Source organism: Phyllobates terribilis, unplaced genomic scaffold, assembly GCF_046119375.1.
Source record: "Phyllobates terribilis strain yellow unplaced genomic scaffold, ASM4611937v1 Scaffold_5__5_contigs__length_657084704, whole genome shotgun sequence".
Classification (NCBI taxonomy): Eukaryota; Metazoa; Chordata; class Amphibia; order Anura; family Dendrobatidae; genus Phyllobates; species Phyllobates terribilis.
Genome location: NW_027362765.1, coordinates 395,132,517 through 395,145,651, shown reverse-complemented (window position 1 = coordinate 395,145,651; position 13,135 = coordinate 395,132,517). Strand labels below are relative to the sequence as shown.

The 13,135-nt window shown below is 44.8% G+C and overlaps 1 protein-coding gene across 3 annotated transcripts in view; it reads right to left on the bottom strand.

Moving 5' to 3' along the window:
- Window positions 1-9,961, bottom strand: part of CNNM1 (cyclin and CBS domain divalent metal cation transport mediator 1) — a 71,896-nt gene extending 61,935 nt beyond the window's left edge. For 2 of the 3 annotated variants that reach the window (XM_073685002.1, XM_073685004.1), the window contains exon 1: window positions 8,507-9,959. In XM_073685002.1, the coding sequence (XP_073541103.1) occupies window positions 8,507-9,893 (1,387 nt within the window). In that variant the 5' untranslated portion in view covers window positions 9,894-9,959. Of the gene's footprint in view, window positions 1-8,506 lie in introns of all 3 variants that reach the window. The other variant, XM_073685003.1, reaches the window with a different exon arrangement.
- Between the last annotated feature and the right edge of the window lie 3,174 nt (window positions 9,962-13,135).

Below are 13,135 nucleotides of genomic sequence, written 5' to 3'. Positions count from 1 at the left end.
GACGCCAGCAAGGTGGAGGTGGGTACTGGTATGGGCTGGTATCATCAAAGATGAACTTGTGGGACCTTTTCGGGTTGAGGATGGAGTGAAGCTCAACTCCCAGACCTACTGCCAGTTTCTGGAAGACAACTTCTTCAAGCAGTGGTACAGAAAGAAGTCGGTATTGTTCAAGAAAAACATGATTTTCATGCAGGACAATGCTCCATCACATGCATCCAACTACTCCACAGCGTGGCTGGCCAGTAAAGGTCTAAAAGAAGAAAAAATAATGACATGGCCCCCTTGTTCACCTGATCTGAACCCCATAGAGAACCTGTGGTCCATCATAAAATGTGAGATCTACAGGGAGGGAAAACAGTACACATCTCGGAACAGTATCTGGGAGGCTGTGGTGACTGCTGCACGCAATGTTGATCAAAAACAGATCAAGCAGCTGACAGAATCTATGGATGGAGGCTGTTGAGTGTCATCGTAAAGAAAGGTGGCTATATTCATCACTAATTTTTTTTGTTTTTGTATGTCAGAAATGTTTGTTTATTTCTAAATTTTGTGCACTGATATTGGTTTACCTGGTGAAAATAAACAAGTGAGATGGGATTATATTTGGTTTTCATTAAGTTGCCTAATAATTCTGCACAGTAATAGTTACCTGCACAAACAGATATCCTCCTAAGATAGCCAAATCGAAAAAAAGCCCACTCCAACTTCCAAAAATATTAAGCTTGGATATTTATGAGTCTTTTGGGTTGATTGAGAACATAGTTGTTGATCAATAATAAAAATAATCCTCTAAAATACAACTTGCCTAATAATTCTGCACACAGTGTAGACATGTGGGAAATGTTATTTATTAACTATTTTGTGTAACATATCTTTCTGATTTAACGGAATAAAAATTCAAATTTTGAAAATTGTGAAATTTTCAACATTTTCGCCAAATTTCAAATTTTTTCACAAATAAACGCAAGTGATATCGAAGAAATTTTACCACTATCATGAAGTACAATATGTCACAACAAAACAATCTCAGAATCAGTGGGATCCATTGGAAGCGTTTCAGAGTAATTACCTCATAAAGTGACAGTGGTCAGAATTGTAAAAATTGGCCTGGTTATTAACGTGCAAACCACCCTGGGGGTTAAAGAGCTGGGGTTCATAAAATATTTCCTTTCATATTTAGGTATTGTCCGATAGTGCTTGTAAATACAAGTAACTTTGCAATTTACTGCTTGCTAAAATTTTCATCAGTTCTTGAGATACTACCACTTTTTTTGTTTACAGTTAGTTGCCCTGGAGACCGACCACCGCTGCTGGATAGCAGAAGGTGCACAGTGCTTACAACCTTTCTATTGAGCTTGTAAGTGCTGTTTTGCAGCTGCCAGGTTCACTGGAGCAACCTGTTATCTCCTAATCCCTGCCTGCTTCAGCCCAGTGCACATAAGCTAGATGGTTGATCTACTTGGCAACGAGCTGCAAATAAAGAAAAAGTGTAATATCTCAAAAAAAGCAGCAAGTTTTAAAAAGCAGTAAATTGCAAAAGTGCCTGTTTTACAAGCTATAGCTGACAATTCCCATCTGTGAAGATGGGAATTTAACTACTTGTAATGTGACACTTCCAGAATAAAGCTTGAAGCATGCACAATGGCTTCTTATAGATGCATTTACTATTATCTCTCACATGTGATGACAGATGAATATTGTGGGTATCTTACATATACACACGTGGTCAAAATTGTTGGTACCCCTCATTTAATTAAAGAAAAACCCACAAAGGTCACAGAAATAACTTTGAATCTGACAAAAGTAATAAATTAAAAATCTATGAAAATGAACAAATGAAAGTCAGACATTGCTTTTCAACCCTGCTTCCACAGAATTTGAAAAAAAATTAAACTCATGAAATAGGCCTGGACAGAAATGATGGTTCTTCTTCTTAACGTAATATTTTGTTGAACAACCTTTTGAGGCAATCACTGCAATCAAACGATTCCTGTAACTGTCAATGAGACTTCTGCACCTCTCGACAGGTATTTTGGCCCACTCCTCATGAGCAAACTGCTCCAGCTGTCTCGTGTTTGAAGGTTGTCTTCTCCAGACGGCATGTTTCAGCTCTTTCCAAAGATACTCAATAGGATTTAGGTCAGGGCTCATAGAAGGCTACTTCAGAATAGTCCAACGTTTTCCTCTTAGCCATTCTGTTTTTAGCTATGTGTTTTGGGTCATTATCCTGTTGCAAGACCCATGACCTGTGACTGAGACCAAGCTTTCTGACACTGGGCAGCACATTTCTCTCTAGAATCCCTTGATAGTCTTGAGATTTCATTGTACCCAGCACAGATTCAAGACACCCTGTGCCAGATGCAGCAAAGCAGCCCCAGAACATAACAGAGCCTCCTTCATGTTTCACAGTAGGGACAGTGTTCTTTTCTTGATATGCTTCATTTTTCCGTCTGTGAACATAGAGCTGATGTGCCTTGCCAAAAACTTCCATTTTTGTCTCATCTGTCCATAGGACATTCTCCCAGAAGCTTTGTGGCTTGTCAACATGTAGTTTGGCAAATTCCAGTCTGGCTTTTTTATGATTTTTTTCAACAATGGTGTTCTCCTTGGTCGTCTCCCATGAAGTCCACTTTGGATCAAACAACGACGGATGGTGCGATCTGTTCCTTGAGCTTGAAGTTCACCTTTAATTAATCTCTTTAGAAGTTATCCTGGGCTCTTTTGTTACCATACATATTATCCGTCTCTTTGATTTGTCATCAATTTTCCTCCTGCGGCCACGTCCAGGGAGGTTGGCTACAGTCCCATGGATCTTAAATTTCTGAATAATATGTGCAACTGTAGTCACAGGAACATGGTCTTATAACCTTTAACATACTTGTCTATAATTTTCTTTCTAATCTCTTGAGACAACTCTTTCCTTTGCTTCCTCTGGTCCATGTTGAGTGTGGTACACACCATGTCACCAAACAGCACAGTGAGTATCTGTAGCCCTATATACAGGCCCACTGACTGATTACAAGATGGTAGACACCTGTGATGCTAATTAGTGGACACAACTCGATTACACATATCCCATTTGTCACATTATTTTTCAGAGGTACCATCATTTCTGTCCAGGCCGATTTCATGAGTTTAATTTTTTTTTAAATTCTGTGGAAGTTGGGTTGAAAAGCAATGTCTGACTTTCATTTTCAGAGATTTTTAATTTATTATTACTTTTGTCAGATTCAAGTTATTTCTGTGACCATTGTGGGTTTTTCTTTCATTAAATGAGAGGTACCAACAATTTTGACCATGTGTGTATGCCTTCAATTCAAGAATCCTTGACTAACACAGCACACGGAGTGCAGAACCAGCTTTACATTGACTGCTTCCTTAGGCTATGTGTCAACGATGCAGAAATGCTCCGGATTTTTCCTGAGCGTTTCTGCATCTCCCTGGCAGAAAAAACGCATGCGGATTGTACATGCGTTTTTCCTGCCAGGGACAAGCGGAAGTGAAGCCTTTTTCACATCCACTTCCGCATGCGGGTTGTCAAGCGCTTTTAGCATCACTTGGAAACACTATATAAATCCATGCAAACGACATGGATTTTTATAGTGTGACCGTAAAAGAATGGTAAAAAATAAATATACTTACCTTCTGATGGCCCCCAGTGTCCTTATCCGATCCAACCTGGCTTGCCGGCAGCTCGCGGTGGTCTAAAAGGACCTGCCATGACGTGATTTTGTCAAGTGACGGGTCATGCGACCGCCCACATCAGCAGTCGTGTGACCCGTCACATGACTAAATCACGTCATGGCAGGTCCTTTTAGACCATCGCGAGCTGCCGGCAAGCCAGGTCGGATCGGATAAGGACACAGGGGGCCATCAGAAGGTGAGTATAATGTATATTTTTTATTTTATTCTTTTTTTTTAGTTTTCTATGGTACCCGGGTCCGGAGGAGAGTCTCCTCTTCTCCAAACCCGGGTACCATCCGCACATTGAACCACATGATATCTGCATGTGCACATGTAGTGTTGCGGATGTCATGCGGTCCAATGCAAGTCAATGGCAGCGAAAACGCCGCTATTCCGCAAAATAATTGGTAGTGCCACAGATTTTTCCGCAATGATAATCTGCATCAGAAATTTCCGTAGCACGTGCACAGCACATGCGTTTTATCGTTGGGGAACATGGCAGACCTTCTACCAAGTGTTTTTTAAGCGTTTCTGCAGCGGAATTGCCGCTGCGGAAACGCTTAAAAACCGCATAGTGGGCACACAGCCTTATAGGTCGTTTATTTGGATGTTATCACAAATGCAGCTTTTAAAGCCAAAGCCAGAAATGTATTCATCAGGTAGTATACTAATTTGATTTATATTGTCCATTGCTTTTGCTCCACTAGCGGCATTGGTGTATCCTGCCTTAAGAATACTAGTAATGTGGACACAGTCCTACCTTTGGGATAACACGTGACTGATGCAAATTGATTGTAAATTCTGATCTGTGAGTTACTGCCATTACTTTATGAATATTTCCACATGGATCCTTTCTGCTGTTAGACTTGTGTTACAGCCTTAGGGTATGCTCACATCTGTATATATAAAGTAGCTAAGATTATCAGCCTGAAAAGTTGGAGAGTGTCAGGCGTTTTTCCCTCACCTAGCTGACATGCACATGCAATGCGTTTTTAACATCAGCTTTGACATACAGTAATTCTTTGTCATTTCAAGCTAGTTTTCTAATAAAACAATCTTTTATAGATATATGAATGATATATAGAAATATGTGATATATCATCAGTGCAGTGTGTAGCTTACTGTACATTTAGCTATTAAAGAAAAAAATGGCGTGGGGCCCCCCTTAATTTTCTTAACCAGCTGAGGGCTGTTTATAGTCTGGGAAGGGCATAATAAACATAGAGCTTTCCATGCTATTAATATCAGCTCACAACTGTCTACTTAGCCTTTACTGGTTATTAAGGGGGAGCCCCCATAAAATGACGTGGGGTTTCCCCTTTTTTTAATAACCAGCAAAAGCTAAGCAGACAGCTGCGGGCTGATATTAACCCCTTCGCGACCTTGGGATTTTCCGTTTTTGGATTTTCGTTTTTTGCTCCCCTTGTTCCCAGAGCCATAGCGTTTTTATTTTTTGGTCAATATGGCCATGTGAGGGCTTATTTTTTGTGGAACGAGTTGTACTTTTAAACGCCATTACTAGTTTTACCATATCATGTACTGGAAAACGGGAAAAAAATTCCAAGTGTAGTGAAATTGCAAAAAAAAATGCAATTCCACAGTTGTTTTTTTTTTTTTTTCCACGTTCACTGGATGCTAAAAATGACGTGCCATTATTATTCTCCAGGTCATTACGAGTTCGTAGACGCCAAACATGTATAGGTTCTTTTTTATTTAAGTGGTGAAAAAAAATTCCAAAGTTTGCTATTTTTTTTTAAAAAAAAAAACGGCGCCATTTTCCGAGACCCGTAGCGTCTCCATTTTTCGGGATCTGGGGCCAGGTGAGGGCTTATTTTTCGCGCGATTGGCTGATGTTTTTATTGATACCATTTTGGGGTAGATACGATGTTTTGATCGCCCGTTATTGCATTTTATTGCAATGTTGCGGCGACCAAAAAAAAACGTAATTCTGGTGTTTGGAATTTTTTTCTCGTTACACCGTTTACCGATCTGATTAATTCTTTTTTTATATTGATAGATCGGGCGATTCTGAACGCGGCGGTACCAAATATGTGTGGTTTATTTTTTATTATTTTATTTTGAATGGGACGAAAGGGGGGTGATTTAAACTTTTATTTTTAATTTTTTTAAAAACATTTATTTTAAACTTTTTGCTTGCTTCAATAGTCTCCATAGGAGACTAGAAGCAGCAACTGCCTGATCGCCTCTGCTACATAGAGGTGATGAGCAGATCACCTCTATGTAGCAGAAATGCTCCTGTACTATGAGCGCCGACCACTAGGTGGCGCTCATAGTAATCTTTACATGACAACCACTGGGGTCTGTTGCAGACTCAGGGTTGTCATGACCACCCATCGGTGACCTGCGATCACGTGACGGGGTCACTGATGGGCGGGGCTAATGCTGCTGTCAGAGATTGACAGCGGCATTTAACATGTTAACAGCTGCAGGTGGATCGCGATTCCACCCGCAGCTGTTGCAGGCACATGTCAGCTGTAATAATCGGCTGACATGTGCCCGGTTCAGTGCGGGCTCATTGCCGGAGCCCTCACTGAACCGGGGGTGATGGCCTGGGGCGCACTAATACGCCCCAGGCCAGTAAGGGGTTAATAGCCTAGAAAGGGGCCATGGACATTGGCCCCCTCCCAGACTAATAACATTAGCCCTCAGCCACCCTAGAAATGGCGCATCCATTAGATGGGCCAATTCTGGCGCTTAACCTCCTCTCTTCCCACTTGCCCCGATGCGGTGGCAAGTGTGATAATGGCTTTGGGGTTGATGTCTGCTGACATTACAAAGCTTCTCTGGGGGCAAGGACTTTCACCCCACCCTCCCAGATGCGGCAAATTACAGCTCAGCAATTTCTGAGACTGATCGATGAAATGCTAAGCTGTGATTGACAGCATCTGGGAGAGAGGGCTGAAAGTGCATGGCCCCAAAGAAGTCTCTGAAGAAACGCTCAGTTGGCCCACAAGCAGAGGTTTCACATACGGTGCTCCAAAAGCAACAAATGTGAATATCTCTGCAACAGAGCAACACAGAGGAAAACAGAAAAAAAATCATCAAGGGAGCTCGGGGATTTTTTCATGGTATTTAACTAAATTTTTGAGCAAAACACATGTCCTCTTAAATGAAAACTTAAAAAAAAGTTTCCAAAGGCGTTCAAACCACTTTACTATAGGATACAGGAGCAATGACTATTGTGGATACAGACTGGTGATGTAGGATACTTAAGACATGTAATGTAAAAGGATGCAGTTACTGAATGATGCTGAGGAAGGCACAGACCTATGATAGAGGATACTTGGTGAAACATGTAATAGGATGCAGGAAACCGTGAAGTTAGTGAAGGTAATAATAGATATGTAAAGTAGAAAGATGAAGCAACTGAACCACCCCGATACCTGTAGTGAGTATATAGGCTGGTGATGGGGGATACTAGACATGGAAGATACAGACATACTAGTAATATATTTTGTGAGCCCTATTGGGGACAGTGATGATGATTTCTGTAAAGTGCTGTGGAATTAAGGGCGTTATATAAGCAAGTACAATAAATAAATACAGGAACCGATGAGGACTATACTGTAGTAGGCTGCAGGGCAGCATGGTGGCTCAGTGGTTAGCACTGCAGCTTTGCAGTGCTGGGGTCCTGGGTTCAAATCCCACAATAGGACAACATCTGCAAGGAGTTTGTATGCTCTCCCCGAGATTGAATGTGTTTCCCCTGGATTTTCCGCTTTCCTCCCATGCTCCAAAGACATAGTACGGTAATAGGGAATTTAGATTGTGAGCACCAATGGGGTCAGCCATGCTGATGACTGTAAAGCGCTGTGAAATTAATGGAGCTATATAAGTGAGAAAAATAAAATAAATATAGAGACTGGTGGAAACAGGACACTAGTTATGTGATATTACAGAAAGCAGTAGCTGAATGATACAGATCACAACAGTAGTCAGGAGAATACAGGCTGCTGATGCCGAAGGAGTAATGGGAGGATGCAGAGGCTGATCCATGTCTGTAGTTAGGATACAGACTGGATACTACATTAGGATTCAGTTGTTGAATGACTGTAGTGAAGATAAGGGCAGCTGGTAGGGGACATGAGATACATAATACAGTAGGATGCTGATAACTAGTTGTGCAGGATACTAGATGTGTAACATAGGATACAGCTGCTAAATAACAGCTAATATTATTAGATACAGAGGCAACTTGGTGCCCAATACAGGGGTTCATTATGGACTCCAAAGGGTACACATACTGCCCTTCACAGGGGCCCTCTTCTGTGTGACTGGATACATAATACAGTATGACGCAGGAGTTGATAACTGCAGTGGTAATACAGGCAGGCGATGGAGGATGCTAGATATATATTATGATGAAGATACCATACAGGCTAATAATTACAGATACAATATGTATAGTACAGTAGGATAGCTGCTAAATGACGCTGGCGACTGTACTGATAAGGGTAGTCGGTGGGGGATACTAGGTCCATAATAACACAGCATGCAGGAACTGATGACTATTGGGGGCACAGACTGGTGATGGTAATGTTACTGATGCATTATAACAGAAGGCTGCTGCTTAATGATACTGATGAGGACACAGGCTTGAGACAGGGATTACAGCTGCTGGATGATGAAGCTGGGGACAGGGATGCTTCAGGATGAGCACATTGCTGGATCACTGGGGGGGTGATGACTGCCGGGAGGACACAGACAGGGATGGGAGAGGCACAGGGGGAGGCCGGGGATGGGAGAGGCACAGGAGTCAGTGATAAAGAGTCGCACAGGCCAGGGGTGTAGCCGCCCTCACCCTTCTTGAACTCCTCCAGCACCGCGTCCAGCCGGGTGTCATTGAAGACGCAGTGCAGGGGTCGGTGGTAGAAGCGGGTGACCGTCTGCAGGGAGGTGCAGTCATCCGGGTCCACGAAGGCAAGATCCTTGACGAACAGGATATCCACGATGTTGGCGCGGTCGTCGCCCTCGTACACCGGGATGCGGGTGTATCCGCTGCGCAGGATCTCGGAGACGGTGCTGAAGTCCAGCACGGCGTCCGAGCGCAGCATGAAGCAGTCTCCCAGCGGGGTGAGGACGTCCTCCACCACCTTGGTGCGGAGCTCCAGGGCGCCCTGGATGATGTTCAGCTCCTCCTTCACCAAGTCGTTGTAGGGATCGGCCGCACGCAGCATCTCCAGCAGCTTCTCCCGGGTGTAGAAGGTGCTGATCTCCTGGCGCAGCGCCCAATCCAGCAGGCGGCTCAGCGGGTAGGACAGCGGGAAGGTGACCGCCATCAGCAGGCGGGTGAGGCACAGCGTGCGGGAGGCGATGGCCAGGCCGTGCCGGGAACACACCGAGTAGGGAGCCACCTCTCCGCACAGAAAGACGCAGGCGGTGCAGAGCAGCACGGCCAGCCAGGGCTCCGCGGGGAGGGACGAGCACAGCCAGCCGGCCAGGGAGGCGTTCGCCAGCGCGTTGCCGAGCAGCAGGGTGCAGAGCAGGTAGGAGCCCCGGGCGCGCACGGACTGCACCCGCCGGGCGTGCTCCTTCTCCGCCGGGGAGCCGCTGTTCTGCAGCACCCGCAGCTCCACCGGGTCCAGGGAGAGCAGGCTGAGGCGGAGGCCGCTGAAGAGCGCGGACATGGCGAGCAGCAGCAGCGCCACCAGCGCCCGCAGCCAGGCCGGCATCGCCTCGGCAGCTTCCCGGACCTCCAGCACGAAGTGCTCCCCGCCATGGTGCTCCCAGCGCCGCCCGTCAAATGCGCAGAGCGAGAAGAGCTTCCCCCGCTCCCCCTTCCGCAGCTCCCGGACCCTGACTTCCACCAGGGCCGAGCCTCCGTGAGGGGAGGGCTGCAGAGGGCCGAGCACCTCCACATCCGAAGCCCAGGCCCCTTCATCCAGGCACGGGTCACCGCCAGCCCGCGGCTCCTCGATGAACACCAGCCTGGGGGGAGGCCCGGAGCCGTTACCCGCGGAGCTCGGCTGCTGGTGATGCAGCTGCTGCTGAGCCGACAGCGGAGGCTGGAAGTAGAGGCGCAGGGTAAAGCGGGTCCCCTCAGCCGCCCTCAGAGTGCCTCCCTCCAGGGACACACGGCCGCCCACCGTGTCCTCCGGTCGGAGACCGAGCAGCCAGGAAGACGCGGGCCGTGGAGACAGGGAGATGAGGAAGAGGAGGACGGCACCGGGAGCGGCCGCCTCCGCCATGCTGAGCCCTCCTCACAGCTCTGACAGGAGGAAGGAGGCGCTGACTGCGCGGGGAAGCGGCTGCTCGTCACATGACTCGTAGCATCCTTAGGATAGGTCAGTGATGTGTCACGTGATCGCTGACGTTTCCGCCCACTCAGCGGAGACGTCACCTCTACGTGTGAAGTAAAGCCGGATTGAAAAAAAAGGCGGGAAGATGACAAGGAGTAAAGCCAGCGCGGGGGAGCGCGAGTGTAGGTCATGTGACTTCAGAGACGTGGTATGATTGGCAGACGGTGACACCTGATCACTGATTTAGCCAAAGCAGTTTAGAAAAATGGCGGGAAGCTTAACCTGAGGTAACTGCAAATATTTTTTTTTAGTGTTCATAATAAAGCTTGTATGTTGTCCAGTGACTCATTATCTTATTAGGCTGTACAAAAAAATCCGTTATTAACCCCTTAAGGACCCTGGGATTTTCCATTTTTGCATTTTCGTTGTTTGCTCCCCTTGTTCCCAGAGCCATAGCGTTTCTATTTTTTGGTCAGTATGGCCGTGTGAGGGCTTATTTTTTGCGGGACGAGTTGTACTTTTGAACTACATTACTGTTTTTATCATCGTGTACTGGAAAACGGGAAAAAAATTCCAAGTGTGGTTAAATTGCAAAAAAAAGTGTAATACCACAGATGTTTTTTTTTTTATACCACGTTCACTGAATGCTAAAACTGACCTGCTATTATTATTCTCCAGGTCATTACGAGTTCGTAGACACCAAACATCTATAGGTTCCTTTTTATTTAAGTGGTGAAAAAAATCCAAATTTTGCTAAAAAAAAAAATGGTGCTATTTTCCGAGACCCATAGCGTCTCCATTTTTCGGGATCTGAGGCCGGGTGAGGGCTTATTTTTTGCGCGCCGAGCTGATGTTTTTATTGATACCATTTTGGGGTAGATCCAATGTTTTGATCGCCCGTTATTGCATTTTATTGGCGTTTAGAATTTTTTTCTCCTTACGCCGTTTACCGATCGGATTAATTCTTTTTTTATATTGATAGATCGGGCGATTCTGAATGTGGCGATACCAAATATGTGTATTTAGTTTTTTTTTAATTTTATTTTGAATGGGGCGAAAGGGGGGTGATTTAAACTTTTATATTTTTTAAATTTTTTAAATATTTTTAAAAACATTTTTTTTTACAGTTTTTGCTTGCTTCTATAGTCTCCATAGGAAACTAGAAGCAGCAACTGTCCGATCGCCTCTGGTACATAGAGGTGATGAGCAGATCGCCTCTATGTAGCAGAAATGCTCCTGTGCTATGAGCGCCGACCACTAGGTGGCGCTCATAGCGATCAGTACATGACAACCACGGGGGTCTGCTGCAAACCCAGGGTTGTCATGCCCACCCATCAGTGACCCGCGATCGCGTGACAGGGTCACCGATGGGTGGGGTAAGTAACGCACTTCCGGCGCAGCGTTGTTAAATGCCACTGTCAGAGATTGACGGCGGCATTTAACTGGTTAACTGCCGTGGGTGGATCGCGATTCCACCAGCAGCTGTTGCGGGCACATGTCAGCTGTAATAATCACCGCAGTAGTCCTCACTGAACCGGGGGTGATGGCCTGGGGTGTACTAATATGCCCCAGGCTTTAAGGGGGTTAAATACTGGGCCTCATTTTCCTTTGGCAGCCAATCAGAGCACAGTTCTTATTCATGTACCTGCTGTGGAAAAAACAACCAATCAGAGCACTGATTTTTTTTTTTAAGGGACCCAACGGCCATCTTATGTAATTTCTTTAGAGGAATTGCTGTTTTTTTTACACACCGAGCATCGTCCCCTCAAAGGAGAGTCAGCAGTAAAAAAACCCTCATATTTTAGTCACTTCTGTTTCTATAGAGTGGCCATTACAGCTCCCTGGCCACAAGAGCTATGGGTCTGCCTAGTCATACAGTATGAGTGTGTGAGATGTGGTAAAATGGCCGCAGCGCTGTGGCCTCAGTGGAATTGGGAAGGCAGTGATGGCTTATTAACGTCTGTGCCTTCTCCATCGCTAAAGAAGTGCTGTGTATACAGTAATAGGAAGCAGCGAAGGCGTCTTGTCCTCCATATACAGCGGTCAGGTGATTGCTGTGTATAGGAAGGGAACAGGAGCTACTGTGTCGTAGGAGACCAGACAGCTCTACAGGAGGCAGCATTTCCCCTGTAACCGGGACTAATATACCAGCCCCAGTTACAGGGGAGATAAGATGAAAATAGAAATATCTCAATATTGCAGTGATCCCACACGGAAGTTTTTTTTATGACCTTATGAAGGGCACAATATGTAAAATAAATAGAAAATGGAAAGGAAAATAATGAATTAAATTAAAAAAAAGTACCAAATCTCTGTTGCTAGCGCCTCCCCTGTAAAAAAAAATGTGTATGATATATAAAATAATTGTTACAGAATGGGGAGCAAATCTTTGAATGTATTTTAGTGGTCCTGTATGGTTGTCAAAATAAAAAATGGGAAAAATAGACCCCTATGTCCATTATTTCTCCACTGATATCAACAAAAGAAAAAGAGAGACTATAAAAGTGACATACAAATGAAGCCGCATGTATCACGAAAAAAATCTGCAAAAATTACACAAATATTCTAAAGAGATTTTTTTTTACAGTTTTATAAATTGCATGTACGAAAGCAAAAAGAAAGCGTGCCTGGTCAGAAACAGAGGGGTAAGCGGCCCAGTCTTGAACTGGTTAACCTGTGATATGTTCTTTTCTAACACTGGGAAGTGCACCAATTAACGAGCATAAAATACATTGCTCTCACGTTCTTATGGAACATTGGGAACTGTAATAAAAGTTGCCATAGTGTAATTTTGCTCCAAATTTATGATGAAAAGTGTTCCCACATGTAGTAGATAGGACCTGCATCTATCTTGAGATCGGAGTCCTGACAGACACTATTTTCAGTGGAGAGGTGGTCAGAATTACCTTACAAATAAATGGGAATTCCGACCACCTCTTCACTGACAGCGGCGCGCGTCAGGGTTACATTTACTCTGCTACATGGAACGATGCAGATTGTTTTTTTTTGCTTCTGTTGTAGGTGAGCATTGGGAGTATTTCCTGACATGTATTTCCCATGGAAGCCTCCGCATTTGAGTGGCATATGTTGACCATTGACTCCTATTGTGCGGTATATGTTTGTCAGTCTGTGTAGGATGACTTATTATTTATTATTATTATAGCGCCATTCATTCCATGGCGCTTTACATG